The following is a 19218-nucleotide window of genomic DNA, read 5'->3' as shown; positions in this document are numbered from 1 at the left end:
TGATTGACGGAGGCTGCCAGTGCAGCTGTACATAGATGAAGCGTTGGTCGGCTATGGCCCGGCTATTAATGGAGGGGGGAGTTCAAGATTAGAGACAGATTTCCTTTGTTGGAATGAAGAAACGAATTACTTCTACATGGTTCTTGAGTAATACGGAGTAGAGAGAGTAGAGAGAGTAGAGAGAGTAGAGAGGGTAGATCCCTGAGTACCAAGGTGATCACTCGGGGCCTATACTGAGTACTAGGGTGGAACTAAAGCCTGAGGCATCCACAAGCGGGGCGGTGATCTCTTTGACTCGGAGATTCCGCCTCCGCTCCGCTCCTCTCTTTCTTCTGCTCCTGCCCATAACTAATCACGACTCAACCGTTTGACACCAACTACCCTCAGCGGGGAGTCAATGCACCGACCGCCATGGATATTGACGACATTCTCGCCTCCGTGGACCGCCACGACCCGACCACCCCGGAGTCCACGGCGCTGGACCACCAATTGCTGACGCGGTTCTGGGTGGCCGAGCGCGGCGTCTCGGAGCTGCTTCCCTGGCCGGGGCCCTTGATGGACCGCATGATGGACCGCGTTCGACGACAGGTACCTATTCTGCCTTCGCACTCCCCGTCCCCCACCTTCCCCTTCCCCACCAGACTCAGTCTTAGTCTTGTATCCAGTATACAACCCCATTGACAATTCCAAATTCCAGATCGAAACAATCGAAGACCTAGCCGCAACCTCCGCCGACCCCCTCCCCAGCACCAGCACCACCACAAACCTCCAAACCACCACCACCAACACCAACACCACAATAAACCTTACCCTCTCAATTCTCCAAACCGACCTCTCCCGCACCCAATACACCCTCCGCAGCCTCCTCCGGCAGCGTCTCTCCAAACTCACAAAACACAGCATGCACTACCTCCTCCGCATCTCGCCGCCCACCACCCAACAAACCCAATCGCAATCCCAAACGGCAGAGCACGACCTCCGCCCCGAGGACTCCATCCCCACCGTGGGCCAAGAAGCCCCACACCCGCCTCTCTCGGCCCCCGAGGTGAGGTTCCTGGTCGCGCATCAGCACCTCCTGGCCAAGCACTACGGGGACGCGTTCCTGGGGTCGTTCCCGCCGCAGCTGCGTCGGTTGGATGATAACGCCGGCGGGACGAGTATGGTGCAGGGGCCGGAGGTGCGGGAGGTGGTGTTTGTGCGGTGTTTGGTGGAGGAGGTGCGGGTGGTGGTGCCGCCGGGGGATGGGGTCGAGGAGGAGGTGGTGGGCGGCACGGCGATGCGGATGGGGGATGTTTGGGCGGTCAGGTGGGAGGGGGTCAGGGATGCGTGGCGCAGGGGCGAGGTGGAGGTTCTTTAGTATTGGGTTCTGAGGTTGGGGATGTGAGATGGGGCCAAGGAGGAGGTCAGGATGAGCTTCTTTGTATGTTATGTTGGACTGTTGGCAAGGTTCGGGCTCGGGACATGGTTGTATACCAATGTGCATGGTTGCATGGTGCATGGTGCATGGTGGCGTTGCAAGCTTCTTTTCGTTGATTGTTGTTATGTTTCCTGATGATACCTACTGCATACATCGCTTCTACATTTACTGCATACATGCTTTCACATTTACTGCATATGACAGTGTATACTGCACTGCACAAGTGACAGACTTCATTTCATATGTCTGACCATTCTTGGACTGAACAATTCCTAAGGCTCAGGCTCAGGCTCAGGCTCAGGCTCAATCCCACCACGCCTACAACCTGCAAACTAAACCCAGAAAATGCATTAAACAAAAGCAGAACCCCCTGCCGGTGGAAATGCAACAAGACAGAAAAAAGTCTATATGGTTCGCCTTTGCGCCCTCAACGCTAAGCTCAAGACCCATTTCGTTCCCTGCTCTCAATTCGCTTCGATGGCGATAACTAAAACCCACAAGAAGAAAAAAAAACCAACATTCAAAGATCATTCCAATCATGCGACGTATCCGTACGTGGGAGGATCTTCCTCAACACGCTCCAAATACTCGCGGTCAATTAAGCTCTCGATGCGCTTCTTGATCATGTTGACATCGGGCACAAACCGCGCAGACAGCTGACTCAGGACTTCCGTCATGAGTTTGGAATGGGTTAAGGATTTGCGTTGCCTGTCCCAGAAGATTAGCACCACCTTGATGAAATAATGGCTTGCGATGCAGTGCAAACTTACTTCATGATCCGCACAATAGCGGCCTCGATGCTGGCGCCACGCTCTTCGCTCATCTTCTTCTCCGTCTCCTTCCGCTGATCCTGACTCTCGACCTTGTTGGCACTGCCGCTCACGACGCCGATGCGGACCTTCAAGAATGGGCTCTGGAAGTCGTTGTTGAAGAAGAACTTGTCCGTGGATTTGACATCTCTGCTCATCGGCTCTTTGCGCAGGACCCGGGTCTTCTGCGCCACCGCAAGTGCTTGCAGGTTGCGAATGAGGTCATGGTCGGTAATCCGCGTGCGCTCTTTGATATCGGTGTAGGTCAAGAATTCGCCCGTGGGCACATCGTTAAACAAAAGCAAGATGACCATGGCGTATGTGGAAACGTTGAGCTCGTGTCTTTGAATCTTGCCGTTCGATCGCGGGAACTCTAGACGGATGTCCGCAGTGCCCATGGTGGGTTGCCATGAGAGCTTGCGCCCGCTGTGTTTGCCCAAGTAATACTGCTCGAAGCTCTGTTTGACGCTCTCTACTTCTTTCGGGTAGATGCAGCCCAGTTGCACGTTATCACGGGTGGCACTGGCCATGATCTCCATGGGCCACATAGTGCTAGTGAGGACGTTGATGTCCAGGTCGATGCGCTTCGTGTTGGGGTCACCAGTCTTCTTGGCGTGTTCTTTGTAGCTGGCCGTCAGATCCTCCGAGATCGTCATGTCCTTGAACATCGCTTCCAAGCGCTGTGTGAACTGATTGCCAACCTCCAATTTCATCTTCGAGATCATCTGCCGCTCCGCGTCCATGCTTACCGAGCGCTTCATGAGCAGACGACGGGAAAGATGTTTCTTGTAGTACGCCTCGAACATGTCTTTGTCTTTGACATAGCGAAGCAGCGTGATGCCGTTGTCCAGCAACGAGTCAACCTCTGTTTCTGTTTTCCCCTTAATGCCCTTCTTCAGATTCTCATCGAAGAACAGAGACAGGTACTCCGAGCTGCGCGATTCAGAATTGATGAATTCCGAGAAACTGGTAGTAATCGCACTCTGCATGACATGGTCCGATTGGAACGAGTCCTCCCAGATGTTATCGAACTTCTTCTTCAAACCCAGAATGTCGTCCACCCATTTGATAGCGGCAGCCGTCTGCTGGTTGACCGGTTTCTCTTTCTCGGCCGGCTTCTTTGCTTTTTCGCCCTTGTCTGCCGGTTTCTTAGGCTCTGCCGGTGTTTGTGCCAATTCGACTGCCCCAGCGTTGATCTCCTTGCCCATTTCCACGATGCGCTTCTGGACCGCCGTTGTGAGAGGGGACTTCTTCGGATCGACTCGTGCGCTCAGCACATAGATACTCCGCAAGCTATCCAGGCGATCATTGTCGAGCATCTGCCGGACCCCCGTGCCTTCCAGATTGACCACCTCCGCGATATTATTCTCGATCAGTTCTCGATCCAGAACCTCCTTGATCTTCGGCGCGGTGGATGATGCGAGGGTGTACATGCACCGCTCCGTCTCTTCGGCGAGGCGGTCTGTGGCAACCTTACAAAATGTCGCGGCATCGCCCGTCTCCAGCAAGCGTCGTCCTTCCGCCTGGTAAAACCTTTTGCTTGCGTCCAGGAACGCCGGCTCGAATAAGGTCAGGTAGAGCTTCGACGACTCCTCCTCGGTGATTGTCTCGTATAGTCCTTCCAGCATGGTGACGCAATGGCTGATCAATGGGCGGTCGATGATCTGCCCGGACCGTTCGAGCTGGATCATGAAAAGGATGGTCGACTCGAGCACATCCACTACCGTCGTCTTGGCATCCGATCGGATCGGCGACCGTAATACATGGTCTCGGAATAGTGCCATGGCTGCCGCGTAAATCGACGGCTTGCGGTGGTCGGTCGACATGACTCGATCCTAGAGCCCAGAAAGGTCAGCTACCAATAGTCAAGCCTTCCGTCCGATCTCAATATTTGGAACATACCATATACATGAGCACGTCCGTGATCATACCCATGCACAGCTGATGGTCCTCAAAGGCCTCCCTCATGGCGGCCAGAAACCTCTCCCCGGCCTCCCGACGCTCATTGGCCTGATCTTGCACCTCCGCAAGCTCTTTCGCGAGCAGCAGGCTGGACGAGATTGCCGCCGTCACCCGGGTCTTGACCTCATCGTCGAGCCAGTCTTGTTCCAATTTCTTGATTCGTTCGTAGAGGTCCTCCCCGCGCATCATCAGGACGATATTATAGGAGTTGCGATACAGTTGCTCGAAAGAGAGGTTGGAGGCATCTTTGGTGTGGATCTTCTTCAACGAGGTCGAGAGGTCGGCCCAATTCGTCTCAAAATCGTCGCCTTTATTCGCTGTGAGGCCCTATATTTCTTCCAGTCAGCGAAGATGTCGGGTGGGTATGGCTGGAGGTCAAGTTGTCACGGCGGAGTCGGTCGTTGATCGCCACCTGCTACTGACCACTTGTTCCGCGCCAGAGATTACTCTTGACTTGAGATAATAGACGACAGAGATACAAGAGGATAATAATCAGAAAATGTAACTCACCCTTCGCGGAGCGCGAATCCGCTGTCGTGCTCTCATGGCCATCTCAATTTGACTGACGTTGTATACTCGGGCGTTGGCATGCGCGGGGCAAAGCTCCGGAGTGGATAAGATTTGGATAAGATTCCGAGAGGAGACAGAGTGAGTGCCTTAGGGAACGGAGAAAAGTAGCTAACGAGAGTGGCGAGAGGGGATCATCCAGATGCCCAGGTTAGCGCTGGAGAAGAACAAGGGTATAGTCAAAGCAGGTTAACACATCAAGGTGATTTGCGAGCAAATCAAGCTCGAGGAAATGAGATATGAGAATGGATAGATAGATAGATAGTATTGTACAGTAAAGTCAGTCAAGTCAAGTCAAGTAAAGTAAAGTAAAGTGACGAGCAGGGGAAAGACCCGCCGAGGGGCCTGGAAAAACCTATCTCCGATGTAAACTCCGCGGCGCGGAAATTCCGTCATTCTCCCGCTTTCTACAACCTTTGGAGGTATTCACTCCAATCTTTTTTTTTCTTTCTTTCTTCGATTGTCCTTCACTAAATCTACACCACCTCCCTCTCTCAATACCTTTCAACGCCAAACAGACAATAATGCGCTCAATCCAATCCCTCTCCCACTGCCTCCGCGCCCTCACCCAGCGCTCCCTCCCCCGCGCAGCAACCATCTCCAACGCCAGCGCCAGCGCAAGCGCCACTTTTCTCACACCCGCATCCTCATTTTCATCCATATCAGCATCAGCGTCATCGCGCACATTCATCCACCTCACCTCTCCCTCCCCAATCGCAACCACAAGAACCACAACTAAAACCACCGCACTCCTCTCCGCGCGCCACAACTCCACCACCACCACCAGCCAACCAGATCCCACCGCCACCACCGAGGAGAGCAACACCAGCACCAACGAAAGCAACACCAACACCCTCACCGACCGCCACGGCGACGCCGCCACCGACGCGGCGCACGCGGAGCAGAACCGCCTCCGTCGCGAGCAGGAGCCCGCCTACCAGATCACCTTCACCTGCAAGCCGTGCGGCGGGCGGTCGTCGCACCGCATGTCCAAGCACGGCTACCACCGCGGCACCGTGCTGATCCAGTGCCCCACCTGCAGCAACCGGCACGTCATCGCCGACCACCTGAACATCTTCTTCGACGAGAAGAGCACCCTCGAGGATATCCTGGCGCGTCAGGGGGACAAGCTGATGCGCGGGTACACCAATGGGGATATGGAGTTCTGGGAGAATGGGAAGGTGAAGGAGGCGGAGGCTGCGGATGGAAAGAACAAGGGTGGGGAGGCTGGGCAGGCGCAGGGTCGGATTGCTTGATTTCTTTTCCGGGCTGAGGTTGTGCTGTATGATCAACTGAAAGGGGGAAAAAGAAAAGTTGGGGTTGTGAAATTCTGCTGGAGGTATTCCGCAAAGCGTGGAGCGTGGTGCTAGAGGCGTTTTGGATCCTTGTCTGTCATGGACGTGTTTGGGTTGGGCTACTTGCTTCTGTGGATAGAATTTTGGGGAGGTTCAGGTGCAATGACACTCTGCTCTACATACTTACTTTGAGGCTGGACTCGGAAGATGATGGAAGCAAAGAAGGAAAGAAATCATGTAATATAATATACTAGAACGAAAAAAAGAAATCTCCTATCCTCTCCGTCAACGCCGTGGACTTTTTATATGACAGCTCCAGAAGATGAGAAAAAGGAAACAATTCGCTTAGCAAATCACCCACTCCTCTTACCAACCACGTCTCTTGCCGCGGTGCTCGGCTCCTCGTTCCTTGCGCTTCTCGCGCTTGCGGTCGTTCCTCCTCCTCTTGTCCTTCTCGTATCTCTCGGGTTCGGCAACCGCCTCGATGCGTCGCTTAACGCGTCTGCCTTCACGTCGCTCCTTGATTGCATCCTGGACTTCGCCCATCTGCTTCACGAACTCGGTGGTACCGAGCTTCTTCTGCAGAATATCGAGCACTTCGTGGCAGTTGGCCACCAGGGATTTGTACGACTCGCGGAACGCCTCGTCCGAGGAGCGGGGCGCCGGGATGGTGTTGTCCGTCATGTGCTGGAGAGGGAGCAGGATGACCGCGAGAGATCCGCTGAGCTGGTCAACCTCGAGATGGCGGCACAGCGAAGCGAGAAGACCGATGGCAGCGGTCTTGGGAATCAAGGACTCCGCCCGTGTGGTGATGAGTTCTCGGCGGAGAATGGAAGACGTCTGCTCGAAGATATACCGAATGGCAGGCTTGGACTTGGGAGAGGACGACCGCTGGGCTTCCTCGTCATCTTCGTGCTCACTGTCACTAGCGTCCGACTCTGCGTCCTTGCCACCCGACCGCGTGAACTCCAACCCGTTCTGAGCGCAGCAGCGACCCAGGAATATAAGATTGCGGACGGATTGCATGGCAAGCTCCTCGCTGACTGCCGGGGTGTGGAGACAGCGCAAGCTGGCACGGATCAGCTGCAACATAGCATCTTTGTCGAGGGACAACCCCGTGGAACCAGCCAGCGGGATTGAGGCGTAGCCATTGGTGGCGTTGAAGCGTGCTAGGTCCGCGAACCATGTGCCAACCAGATTTGAGGCGCAGGTTTTGACCCAGGCGTGGGTGTAGAAGAGACTCTCGCGGACGGCAGCCCAGATCGGCGCACGCTCCGGGGAAAGCGCCAGAGCGGGGACGGTCTTGCAGAGCTTCGAGAAAAGCTGAAGAGCGAAGTACAGCGTCTGCCAATTCTCATTATCGTCGGCTTTGAGGACTGGCTGCATGATGGACGGCAAGATATCCAGAACGAATCGAGCCTCCTTGTCTTTCTCCGTCGCCTCGACTTCGAAGTAGATTCTCATGGCCTGTAGGCCAGTGCTGTTCAAGAGCATGTTTTCCGTCTGTTCTAGCCACGAGTGTAGAGGCGTAAGCATAGACTTCATCTGTTCCCTATCGGCCCTGGAGTACAACTCGCCCAATAGGTGACCAGCCATCTCCCTGCACTCAGGCGCATCGTCATTCGACATCACAATGACAATGGGCAGGAAGAACGTGCTGACAATGTCTTGAGCCAGCTCATCGCCCGTCTTAGACAGCAACAAGTGAATGGCCTCCATGACTGATTGGCGCCCTTCTTGATGCTTATATTCCAGGTTCTTGGCCAAGAAACTAAGCTGTTTGGTCCATCTGTTCTTGGCTTGCGGGTATTCAATCAAGAAGTGGACGTACGTGCCCCGTGCTAAATCACGAGCGGCGCGAGTCTGGTTGGTGACCATCATGGTAGCGATGCTATCAGCCAGTTCATACATTTCAGGCACCACAAACTTGCGAGACATCACTGCACGGACGAAGTTGAAGGCTATACCTTGACGGTCAGGCTCCTCAATATCTGAGTTGAGACGTTGGAGGAGATAGGCAAGGTGACCGTCCCTGATTTTGGTGCTCTTTCGTTCTCGTAGCATTGCCGTAATCAGTTTCAAGGACGCTTGCGCAGCCTCCGTATTGGTGCTCGGTGCCTCCTTGACGACCTTGACAGCTTCTGTGATATACACATGATGATTGGCATCAATTTCCGGAATCGGAAGCTTGATGATTGTCGACAACAAGCGGAGAGCTGAAGTCTTAACTTCCTCATGTGCCTGGACCAGTGAATCGCCGATGACAGGAATGAACCCAGCCAGATTTCCGGGCGTGAGCAAGGAATTGTACTTGTTCAAGACAGTACGCAGGACATCGAGAGAGAAGCGCGTCAACTTGTAAAGATAAGAAGTCGTGCTTCCTTTCTTGTCGCTTCGCTTGTGGAACTTGAGGTCAATCAACAGATTTTCTTCCTGTGCCGATTTGACTGTCTTGTTCTCCGCTTGAATGGGTCCTTTGTACGTCTCCTTGATGATTTCGTAGCAGAACATCAGGATGTCGCGACTTTCCACTCCAGGGTTCCTCAAAAGACCCACGCCAATTCTTCGCAGTAGCTCGTCGACTTTCCTGATAATGTTGGAGTTGAGCTTCTCCAGAAGAAGCGATTGCAGAGGTCGGAGGAGCCTGGCAAGGTTGGGAACAGTAGCATTCTTTGCTAAGAGCTCCATCGAATCGTAGCTCTTGCTGCTCTTGACTTCCGTCATCTTGCTCACATACTCTTCTGCCTCCTTCTCCTGGCCCACAGCGCCAAACGTGTCGTCCATGATAATAGAGCCCAGTTCTGTCAGGCAGTCGTCCAGATCGCCCTGTTTGAACACGTCTGTCGTACCGACGAGTATAGAGTGAACAGTGAATGAAAGCACGTGACGCTGATAGCCCTTGGTCAAAGTGGTACGCAGTTCCTTCAGGATGTATCTGAGGTAACCAGGACCCAGCAGGAGCGCAATCTCATTGAGTGTCTTTCTAGCAGTGTCTCGTGAATCCTGAGCCTTACTCTTAAGAATGCTGCAAACATCCAGCAGAACTGGGGGCAAACGGATGGCCATGTCTTCCTCAGGCAGCAACTTCAAAAGCTTGATGGTCGTGACCGCAGCTGGCAGACGTAGACTCATCTGCGCTTCATCCTTGTGGTGAATGAAGTTGGTCAACTGAGGGATGAAATTAGAAGTAAGCTCGTTCGCAACCTTTGCGGCTGAAGGGATGGTTCGTGCGAGAGTGGAGGTCGGCTCTGACGTCTCAAGACCGTCCATCCCACTCTGAGCAGCATCCTTGATAGCTTTATGCTGTTTCATGGCGTTGGTCAACGAGTCAGACATCTTACCAAGAAGTCTCAAAATGCTCTTCTCCAATTCCGACTTGCTTTGCATGTAGCCACGATATCTCCGGAAGATGGCACGGAACTGGGGCCACTCCAAAGATTCTGCCAGAGTGCCAATGGTATTCACAGCCTCGGCGGTCAAGTTGTGAGCCGCCTCATCGACCTCTTCGTCAAACACAAAGTGTTCATTGAGAGGAATGAAGATGGTGCTAATGTTGGACGCCTGAAGATTGCCCTTGGCTGCTTCGCCTGCCAAACGGCGCAGTGCACGCAGACGACGATGTTGTTGGATGTGCAGGACATTGTTGAAGAACGAGGCTTCTTCATCGTCACCCACAAGCAAGACATGCATGTCTTTCACGGTTGGGCGTTCAGGGTTCAGCTTGATGAAATATCCGAGCGCAGCCACAAATTCGGCGCGGATAAGCTCTGACTTCTGGCGAACACCGGCCTGCAAAGCAGGGAACAAGATATCGGTTACAAGCACTTCCATTTCGTCTTGGTCATTGGGAAGAATGGCTCGCTCCATGAATCGCTTCAGGCCGAAAGCAGCACTCGTTCGGATCGCGAGTTCTTCCTCGTCTTTGACTTGATACAACACGTTGTAGAGCAGCGGGCGCCACTGCTTAGCGTCAAGCTTGCCCCACAAATTGTCGTTGATTTCTCTGAAAGCTTGCAGTCGGCGTTCGTAATCGACTTCCAGCTTCTTTCTAGAGATGGAGTTCAAGTCCTCACACAGACTAGCAACCTTGGTAAGATCAGAGTCGTGGGTGGCAAACGCCGTGAAGACTCTGGACAGAACCTCTCTGTTCGCATCGTCCCGGAAGTAATCGAAAAGGGACGAGATGGCCTCAAAAACGGCCTTGGTGAGCTCAAGATCCTCCTGGGTGTTGAATAAGGGTAGGAAATGCTCCAGGGAGCGCAGGAGGCCGGATTTAGTTTTAGGGGAGACTCTGTCGGGGGGTTGGCGGAGAAGATAGGTAGTGATGCTGATAAGGCTGTATGTCTCCTTCGAAGATTCAACGCAGGGCGAGATGAGAGAAAGAGTTTGAACACCCGAGACGAGCAAAGTACGGGAGGGGCCACGTTTGAGGAGCTGAGCCAAGTGAGACAGAATGTGCTCAATATAAGGACCCAAAACCTGGGACCTAATTTCGTCCGCAGGAATATCACTCATGGTCTCGTTATCCTGAAGCGTCTTTCCAGTGGCCAGCCCGATCAAGGGATTCAAGACCTCATCCATGACGAAAGCCTTGACTTCATCTCGTGCGGAGTCGACACCAAGGATATCCACCACCTTCGTCAACAAGGCATCGTTGAATTTGGTGAGATAGAATGACGATTTCGGGGAAGTAGCCCAGGTATGGAAGAGCTTGAGGAGACCGGATACACCCTGAGCGGTTTCAATGGCGAAACCTTCCAGTCTTGAATTGATCACCTCGTCAAAAATGATGCGAACGTAAGACGACCAGTCAGTGTCGAGAGACATGGCAAAGATGAGGTCGAGACAGCGTATGCACGTGTAGCGAATATTACGCAGCACTGTCAGCTGCCGTTCTTCTTGCGAGTCTGCAGCTGACGCCGTCTGCGCCTTCTCAAGCTCCCGGCATGCTCGCACAAGACAATAAAGCACCACGTTCATGGATCTCTCCGCATAGGGGACCATTCGGTTTTGAAGTGTTTCGAAGACAGTTTCAATCATCTTCAGCAGACCCATTTGCTTCCTCGGACTAGCCAGAGATTGCTCGAAAGCTTGCTGCTCAATTTGACCATCGCGGACAAGACTGACATCGCTAAGAGGACCGAAGGAGACTTGCATGAAGACCTCGAATTCCTTATCAGGTAGTTGTGACAAGGTTCTCAAAATGGCCTTTCTCCGACCCGTTTGCCCTGCCTGGCTAGAAGTCGCGCCAGCCTTCGAGATCATACGACCATACAATACACGGAGGAGAACAGGAACGAGCTCAGGCCGGTGTGCTTCCTCGATCAAGCTATCTTCACCACCAACGCGAACGAACACAGAAAGCTCATCCCTAAAGCGGTTTTCATCCATGATATTCATAAGATTCTCTTGGTAAGGGACAATACTTGGTGACTTCCAAGTAAAAAGAGCTTTGAGTGCGCATTTTTGAATGTCCGAGTTACCATGGCAAAGCAATCCCAGAATAGCATCATGAATCTCAGGAGCCCTGTATAGAACACGAGGATTGACGAATTGACCAAGAAGCCTGAGGAATGCCAGACGATCGAGGAAACCCCAGGGGATGAAGTCTTCGTCCGAGGAACTCTCGTCGTCATCACGCGAAGCCCACTGGAGAAACAAGGGCGCGATTTGGCGGAATCGTTTCTCTGCGATATTGGGGATGGCGTTCAGAACACGAAGAGCATGGGTTCGGGGAGAAGCTGGTAGTGCATCCGTGAAGGTATGATCCTTGCTGTACTCGTCCTCTAGCATTGAATCGGGTTGCTCAGGGCCTTGGAAGTATTTAGCGGATATATCTTCAATCCTGGCCGCGTTAAAGCACTGGAAATAACCAGACCGGTAGTCAGGGGTTTCTTCCTCTTGCTCATCTGCACTCGTGTCCAAAGAGCCCCGTTCGAGGAGCCACTTCATGGCAAGATCCGAAATGATCTTCTCACCCTCGGGATTCTCGCTCATTGATTTCAAGGCCTCCGCAGAATCGTCCCACAACGGAGTCATCTTCTTGGAAAAGAGTCCAAAACAGAAGTTGGGAATCAACCTAGCCATCCACCTGCGGGGGACCACCTGTGGATAAGCTAGAGCAAGTTTACGCACTTGCATTGCCAAAACTCTATGGCTATGAAGCGTCAACTGACTCTCTTCAATCTCAATGGCGAGAGAGACCATCTCAGCATCGTCGCCCAACGCTTGAACCAGTTCTCTAAGGATCTTCAAAGACAATAACCTGAGTTTCTGAGACGGGCCGTTGAGATTTGTAATGAGCACATCCGCAAAGTCTTCGACGGTGGAGTCATTGAGGTCGATGTCTCCGTTCAGAGCCGAGATATAAGCCAGCGTCGCTTCGAGGAACACCGGGAGACGAGAGTACGTTGCGGCTACTGCGCTGATCTGCTTCCAGAGAGAGCGGTCGAGTTTCTCGGACTGCAAGGCAAGTTCCACATATGCCTTGAAGCCTTGGCCCAAGTAGAATTTGGTTCTCGCAGACGTATCCACATTCTTCTTGTTCTTCTTCAAGGTGCGAAGCAGATGACCGTGCAAGGTTTGTACCATATCAGGCAACAAAGTCGGTTCCGTTGACAAAGATATCGCATTCGGAAGCTTAGAATATGCGTTGACAAGGCTCAGTTCTGTAGCATTGTGTGTGGGCTTGCTTAGTGTATCCTTGACACGGGATTTCCACGTTGCAGGGCAGGTAATATAACCAGGCTTCGAGGCTTCTGATGTAATGCAGCCAGCCTGGTTCAGTCGCAACAAGGCCAGGCAGAGCTCATGCTCGTGCTCCTGCCACAATGTGTTGACGAATTTCTGGAAATAAGGCAGGACGACGCTGTGGAATCTCTCGGGACCCCACTCCGAGAAGGTAGCACAAAACGGCAGGAAGAAGGATGTAAGTTTGTCGTTGGTCACAGCATCCATGAGTGAACGCATGTATGGCAACATCTCGTCCATTGGAGAGACTTGAAGTGCATATGCGACAGCAGTCAGAAGCTGCGGGGCAGCCTCAGCGTACGCCTCCGGCGCTTCTGCAGCCTTCTTGAGCAGACGAAGGAGGATATTATGAACAGGCTTCCAGACCTTGACTCGAGAACCCTTGCGAGTGGCGATACACTGGAATATCAAGCGACAGCATGCGTTCGCATGTTGCTTGTCGGTCTTGGAGCAGGATGATTCGATGTAAGAGCGGACGGTATCCAGGATGGGTTCATAGGTCTCGGCCGTCGTATTGTGCATTAAGTTGATAAGCAATCCGCAAGTGACGTCTAGCGCCAGACTGCTTTGTAGATCATCACCGTTGCAGATATGTTCCAGAATGCAAGTCAGGATATCAGTTCCGTTAGAGTGAATGCCATTCTTGACACCCTTGATGGCGTCGGAGAACATGGCCATAAGTCCGTCCTTGTAGATATCGACATTCTTGTCGTCACCAGCTGCTTGACGTAGATCCTCCAGTAGGAACGAGACCGCACGTTGAAGGGGAGTGGGATTCTTGTAATAGACCAGACCCGCCTTGCGAATAAGGAAGGACATGGACTCGGCGGCGAATCGGGCAACATGTGTCTTTTGTCGTTCTTTGCCGAGATAGGGAGTCATGATGCCCAACAGCTGCCGAAGGTCTGGGACCAAAAGTCGCGAAAGGAACTTGAAGATCCATGCCAAGCAGCTGAAGCTCCATTCGACAACTTCGACGTCAGTGTGGGTGGCTGCAACGGATGCGACGAGGGTGACGGCCGTGGCGAAGTGCTTCTCGAAGCGTACACCCAGATCTCGTGCAAATTGGGCAAGAAGAGCCAAGAGTGGCTCTATCGACAACTGATCCCTCTTCTCGATGAACTCCACCAGCAGGTTCATAATCTTGTCCTCGTGGTACAGGATCTGGGCCAGACTCTCGCACAGCGGGTTGACTCGACGGGCGAATTGTACGAAATTCTCGGACAGGTTCAACTCCACCCAGTGATCGAAGGCCGAACGAAAGTAGGAGGAGGTCTCGTCGCCTTCTTCACCGAAGCTGGGGCGGCGCACGCGATGGATGGGATCGATCTTGAGCTTTGCGACGCGCTGCGAAAACGGTTCGAATCGATGCGACTTTGTTGTCTCTGTCCCTCCCTTGACCCGCTTCACGGGCTTTGACCGCGAAGAAGACGACGCTGCTACCATCCTGACGTATGATGGTGACTGAATTAAGCAGCGCCGCTGTGTATATGAAGTTAACAATATCAAATTAATGGGGGACTGGTTCCATCACCGCCCCTCTTTGCCGTATAGACAAAAAAATTCATCGGTGCCGCAGCAACCTTGTTCCGGGTGCGGAGATTGTCTCTTCTAGCGCCGGGGTTAACAACTGGCAAGGCCTATCACGTGGGACGCAGTGGGCCCAAGCTTCCTGCCGCTCCATTTTTGGCGATCCAGCCCAGTCTCCAGGCTTCATTCCATTTAATTCAATTCAATCTACAATAGTCGATTGGATTCATTGCGGAATTGGAGTAACAATTGAACAACACCACCACTATACTTCTCCGACTCTCATTGCGCAAAATACAGATCACAAAAGGCTGGAGTCCATAGAACCCTGACTGAGTCCAGTGCGGCTCCAATTGCGCCAGCCTCGATTCTTGCATCATAGTATCGAATCGCAACATGGCTTCCAAGATGTGAGTGCGCCAGCCACAGTCCTGTCACTTAATCACTAACAGCTCCCAGAGTCGTCATCGGAGGTGTCAACTGTGAGCTCCAAGACGTCTTCACAAAACTTGCGAAGCTACATGTCAAGCAGAATTTCTCCTTCGCCATCATCGTTGGAGACCTCTTCGGCGACTGCTCGACGGAGCATGAGTTGGAGCAGATCTCGGCCCTGCTCTCAGGTAGCATCGCCGTACCCCTTCCAACATACTTCTCCCTGGGCAGCCGGCCTCTTCCCACGCGAGTGATCGAGGCGATCGAGGCCAACGATGAAGTCTGCCCTAACCTGTACTTTCTGGGCCGCCGCGGCACCCTGAAGACCGCCGAGGGCATCCGCATCGTCACCCTGGGGGGCAAGCTTTCGACAGACAACCAGGCCTCCTCCGACAAGTACCAACCCAATTACACCGAATCCGACGCCCGCACCCTCCACGGCGCGCACTCCGCTGACATCCTCATCACCAACCAATGGCCCAAGGGAATCCGCACGGGCTCCACGGCACCCTTCCCCGAAGAAGCCGCGACGACGGCGCCCCCGGACGAAGTCCAATGCATCTCCGACCTCTGCGCGACGCTCAAACCGCGCTACCACCTCACCTCGACGCCGGACTTCTTCTTCGAGCGCGAACCCTTCTTCCACCTCCCCACCTCCGAGGACGACAACCCGGACACCAAGCCACTGACCCGCTTCATCAGCCTGGCCTCCTACCGCAAGGCCAGCAAACAGAAATGGATGTACGCCTTCACGCTGGACCCGAAAGCCGCCGCGCCGCTCACCGTTCCCGCCGGCGCAACCGCCTCCCCCTTCCCCGCACCCGCCCACCTCAAACGCAAGCCCCTCGACAGCCAACACGACAGCTTCCAACGCTTCGACCAGAGCCACAACCAGCAGCACGAGCACCGGCCCCGCAAACGGGCCCGCAACCACGGCGGCCTGCCACCCCCCGGCCCGGACCAATGCTTCTTCTGCCTCTCCAACCCCAACATCGCCACCCACCTCATCACCTCCATCGGCGAAGAGAGCTACTTGACCACCGCCAAGGGCCCACTCCCCACCGCCCGCACCTTCGCCCAGCACGACCTCAACTTCCCCGGCCACATGCTCATCATCCCCTTCACGCACACCCCGACCCTGCCCGCCATCACCGACGACTCCTCCCGCCGCGCCACCTACGCCGAGATGACCCGCTACCGCACCGCGCTGCACGCCATGCTCCAGCGCCGCGCCGCCGGCGCCCTCGGCGCTGTCACCTGGGAGGTCAGCCGCGGGAACGGCATCCACGTGCACTGGCAGTTCCTGCCCGTGCCGGCGGCCCTCATCCAGCGGGGCCTCGTCGAGGCCGCCTTCAAGGTCGAGGCCGAGAACCTCAAATACCCGCGCTTCGAAGCCCCCACCGCCACCGCGGACCCCAGCAGCGAGCCCGGCGACTTCTTCCGGGTCTGGATCTGGAGTCCCTCTCCTGCTGACTCAGACAAACAAAACAACAACAACAACAACCCAGCAGAAAACCCAGAACCCAACGAAAAAACAACCACAACCACAACCACCGGCACCGACAAAACGATCCTCCTCCCCCTCGGCCCGGAGTTCCGGTTCGATCTCCAATTCGGCCGCCGGGTCATGGCCAAGTTGATGGAGTTGGAGAAGCGAATCGACTGGCGCAAGGATGTCCAGTCGCAGGAGCAGGAGGAGGCCGATGCGGTGGCCTTCAAGGAGGCCTTCAAGGAGTTTGATTTCACCTTATAGACCAAAAGCGAGGTAGGAGTCTAAGGAATCGGGAAGTAAAAAAGCTGAAAGGACCCTTTTATTTTGAGTCCAGGCGCAAAATAGAAGTGTATTTTTACGGGGCTTCACATCCCAATACCCAGTCAACTTATTTTGCGGATGGAGTTTGTCTCCGCATGTTACTCGACTATACCGTGTGTATCACAGGGGATTTAGGTTGGCGGTACTCTGTAGTTGGATGACATTTACTCGGTGGCTAGCCAGATGTGGGAATGGTTACCTTGGCATGTATTACGAGATACCGTAGCGAGGACGGGACATCCAAGAGATAGCATGGGCCCAGGTATGTCTGTAGCTTTGGACTCCTAACTCGCCGAACCATAGAAGATCAAATATTAAGGCAGGACACAGGATGGTACGGCAGTAGCCATCCCACTTCATCAAATTGACAATCATAGATATCAAATATACATCATGCAGGATTCTGTCCAGGCGGGCCACATCGGACCAAGTATGATACAAGGGAAGGTATATACAAGGTCATGCACGGGCGAAATGAGAGTGGGGCTTATAGTGTGGCATTCCGATGACAAGAAAGAGCAAGGGCCCTCTGATAGCCAAAGAGGAATGCAAGAAGCAGATACGCAGCGCAGGGCTGAGTCACTTTTCAGCGTGAAACTCGGCCTTGACTGCTTGCGTGGGGGGATGGGCTTGTCTAGAGGTTTTCAGATATCATGGTAGCTCCTCGTTCTACCTAAATCTGTTCAGGTCATGTTGATTTGCGTGATAATGGCTTCGACATTTAGGGTCATCAGGAATTCTTGAAATGAAGTTCAAAACACAGGCGGGTATCAATCCGGGGTCATAACGAAGTTTTACACGTCCCGGTAAGAGTTGGGCACCGGCCTCCGTCCGCTCTGCAGGAGACTCGGGGGCCTGCCCGGGTCACTAGCTTCGTGAGGAGTCGGCGCGGCAGCGAAAGACGGTGGTGAGGGAGGTGTGACCGGGGAGACTCCCTGGTAAGGTATGTATTGACTGATCGCCGGGGAAGGTTGGCGGTACGGTACGGGCCGAGGGGCATTCATGGCCGATGAGAGAGCGGGAGCCGGAGATCGTGTTCGGTCCATTGGCATATATGGAGGGAGTGGGGTTTCCGATGGCATATAATAAGGCTGCGAATGCTCCGCTGGTGCATGAGCGGGCTGCGTGGTGTAGGTTGGAGCCGGTGACATCGTATGATACCGTTCTTCATGGGGGAAGCCATGATTGTAAGGCTGCTCATCGTATGGAGAAATGGGAGGAGGCGATCTGGGGCCATTGTGGTTGTACCCGTATGTGTTCTGAGCATCGTACCCATGCGGGGTTTGCGCATTGTAGTCTTGAGGCTCGGGGTAGTGGCCAGGAATGTCTGTTCTGTCAAGGTGATGACCAGGAGTGCCCGTCCTCTCTGGGTATTGCCCGGGAGTGCCGGTCCGAATGGGATATTGACCAGGCGTGCCGGTCCGAATGGGATATTGACCAGGAGTACCAGCTCTAACCGGCGGAGGGCCCATGTAGCCTCCACCACCCACCCCTCCCCCATTCATTCTAGGCGCAGACGGCATCCGACGAGGCTCGCGATTGACATGATTCATAGACTCCAACTCGACTGCCTCCACATGGGGGCCAGTATCTTCCACCCTCTTGGTCACAGCATTATCCCAGCTGGGCATGGCAGGCAACGCATCCTCGTTGAACTTCGACCCTGCAGGGCTCGTCGGGGCATCAAAGCGAGCGACTTCCGTTCCTCGATACACGGGCGGCGGCTGCGGAGCTTGATATGGAGACTTTACTGGCATCGGAGGCGGCATAGTCCCTGGCATAGCCCCCGGCATATCTGGGGGTGGGTACGGATCGTCCAAGTGCTTAGGCTTGCGTTGCCTGTTTCGAGGCGACGGGCAGCACATTGAACAACATCCGCAACATCCTTTGCAGCATTGAATACCGCAGCATAGACAGTTGACAATACACGCAATGACGGACAGAACAATCAGCCCGCCGACGATGATAGCAGCAATGACAGGCCACCTAAGAACTCTGGTCAGTTTCTGGAAGTATTGTACTGTGTTCATATAACATACTTGCAGTAAGCCTTGGACATGCAACTATCCCAACTCGAGAAGGTAGAAGAGGCAGACTTGAGATCGCTGACTATATCTCGCGCCCACAATGGGGCGGGGACCGTATCCACCGGACTCATTATTATGGCCCTGGCAGTCCGTGTGCTCTAACCTTGCCGCTAGTCTATCCAAAAACACCCCACTCTTGTTCAAGGACCGGGTAAAACGAATGTGAACGGTCAAAGTTATAGAGTCTGTTTTGTAAGCGTGTTCCTGACACGTCGGATGCGATCATGTAATTTGCAGCGTGATGATAACAAAAGGAGCGGTATCGACCCGGATAGCGATCGTGGGCGTCGTTTCGGAGTGATTGGGGTCGGAAATAGCAACAATGCCGAAGAGTATGAATGAATGTATGCGTTGTTCATGTGTCCATCCGCTCCTTCGGTCTGGGTGCAATGAGTGACTCGGTTTGCGACTTTACGCGATGCCGGATTTGCGCAAGGTGGAATCGAATGGTGTGTTTCAAAAGGGCACCGGATATGCAAAACCTGTATTCGCACAATGGCCCGATTGACGCGACAGTGTAATAAAGACTGGATGGATGGATAATGATCTTTGTTTT

The 19218-nt window shown here is 53.8% G+C and overlaps 6 protein-coding genes across 6 annotated transcripts; 3 read left to right on the top strand and 3 right to left on the bottom strand.

Annotated features, from left to right (window-relative positions):
- Window positions 1-338: 338 nt before the first annotated feature.
- On the top strand, window positions 339-1593 carry sld5 (putative GINS DNA replication complex subunit Sld5). Its single transcript, XM_025591466.1, has 2 exons — window positions 339-588; window positions 698-1593. Exons 1-2 carry the CDS (start codon window positions 412-414, stop codon window positions 1355-1357), a joined length of 837 nt encoding a protein of 278 aa, XP_025445554.1. The 5' UTR covers window positions 339-411; the 3' UTR covers window positions 1358-1593.
- Window positions 1594-1767: 174 nt separating this feature from the next.
- BO95DRAFT_439738 (cullin family protein) lies at window positions 1768-5019 on the bottom strand. Its single transcript, XM_025585793.1, has 4 exons — window positions 4699-5019; window positions 4129-4515; window positions 2188-4061; window positions 1768-2125 (listed from the first exon to the last, which is right to left on the bottom strand). The coding sequence occupies exons 1-4, from the start codon at window positions 4738-4740 to the stop codon at window positions 1954-1956; spliced, it is 2475 nt and encodes an 824-aa protein (XP_025445553.1). The 5' UTR covers window positions 4741-5019; the 3' UTR covers window positions 1768-1953.
- Window positions 5020-5194: 175 nt separating this feature from the next.
- BO95DRAFT_439737 (DNL-type zinc finger protein) lies at window positions 5195-6324 on the top strand. The gene has a single exon (XM_025585792.1). The coding sequence runs from the start codon at window positions 5280-5282 to the stop codon at window positions 6009-6011; it is 732 nt and encodes a 243-aa protein (XP_025445552.1). The 5' UTR covers window positions 5195-5279; the 3' UTR covers window positions 6012-6324.
- BO95DRAFT_488363 (putative HEAT repeat protein (DRIM)) lies at window positions 6315-14295 on the bottom strand. The gene has a single exon (XM_025590515.1). The coding sequence runs from the start codon at window positions 14244-14246 to the stop codon at window positions 6417-6419; it is 7830 nt and encodes a 2609-aa protein (XP_025445551.1). The 5' UTR covers window positions 14247-14295; the 3' UTR covers window positions 6315-6416.
- Window positions 14296-14537: 242 nt separating this feature from the next.
- On the top strand, window positions 14538-16680 carry BO95DRAFT_471277 (CwfJ domain protein). The gene is made up of 2 exons (XM_025589579.1): window positions 14538-14740; window positions 14790-16680. Exons 1-2 carry the CDS (start codon window positions 14727-14729, stop codon window positions 16513-16515), a joined length of 1740 nt encoding a protein of 579 aa, XP_025445550.1. The 5' UTR covers window positions 14538-14726; the 3' UTR covers window positions 16516-16680.
- Window positions 16681-17302: 622 nt separating this feature from the next.
- BO95DRAFT_24708 (uncharacterized protein) lies at window positions 17303-19065 on the bottom strand. The gene is made up of 2 exons (XM_025581398.1): window positions 18615-19065; window positions 17303-18561 (listed from the first exon to the last, which is right to left on the bottom strand). The coding sequence occupies exons 1-2, from the start codon at window positions 18731-18733 to the stop codon at window positions 17370-17372; spliced, it is 1311 nt and encodes a 436-aa protein (XP_025445549.1). The 5' UTR covers window positions 18734-19065; the 3' UTR covers window positions 17303-17369.
- Between the last annotated feature and the right edge of the window lie 153 nt (window positions 19066-19218).

The sequence above is a fragment of the Aspergillus brunneoviolaceus genome, assembly GCF_003184695.1.
Source record: "Aspergillus brunneoviolaceus CBS 621.78 unplaced genomic scaffold BO95scaffold_11, whole genome shotgun sequence".
NCBI classification, from domain to species: Eukaryota; Fungi; Ascomycota; class Eurotiomycetes; order Eurotiales; family Aspergillaceae; genus Aspergillus; species Aspergillus brunneoviolaceus.
This window is presented reverse-complemented; position numbering and strand designations above follow the sequence as displayed.

Coding starts and splice junctions, on each gene's coding strand:
- sld5 (XM_025591466.1), top strand. CDS start 412: ATGGATATTGACGACATTCTCGCCTCCGTGGACCGCCACGACCCGACC. Junction 589..697: donor TGGACCGCGTTCGACGACAG/GTACCTATTCTG, acceptor TCCAAATTCCAG/ATCGAAACAATCGAAGACCT.
- BO95DRAFT_439738 (XM_025585793.1), bottom strand. CDS start 4,740: ATGGCCATGAGAGCACGACAGCGGATTCGCGCTCCGCGAAGG. Junction 4,062..4,128: donor CGGACGTGCTCATGTATATG/GTATGTTCCAAA, acceptor TCTGGGCTCTAG/GATCGAGTCATGTCGACCGA. Junction 2,126..2,187: donor GCTATTGTGCGGATCATGAA/GTAAGTTTGCAC, acceptor CTTCTGGGACAG/GCAACGCAAATCCTTAACCC.
- BO95DRAFT_439737 (XM_025585792.1), top strand. CDS start 5,280: ATGCGCTCAATCCAATCCCTCTCCCACTGCCTCCGCGCCCTCACCCAG.
- BO95DRAFT_488363 (XM_025590515.1), bottom strand. CDS start 14,246: ATGGTAGCAGCGTCGTCTTCTTCGCGGTCAAAGCCCGTGAAGCGGGTC.
- BO95DRAFT_24708 (XM_025581398.1), bottom strand. CDS start 18,733: ATGAGTCCGGTGGATACGGTCCCCGCCCCATTGTGGGCGCGAGATATA. Junction 18,562..18,614: donor ATGTCCAAGGCTTACTGCAA/GTATGTTATATG, acceptor CAGAGTTCTTAG/GTGGCCTGTCATTGCTGCTA.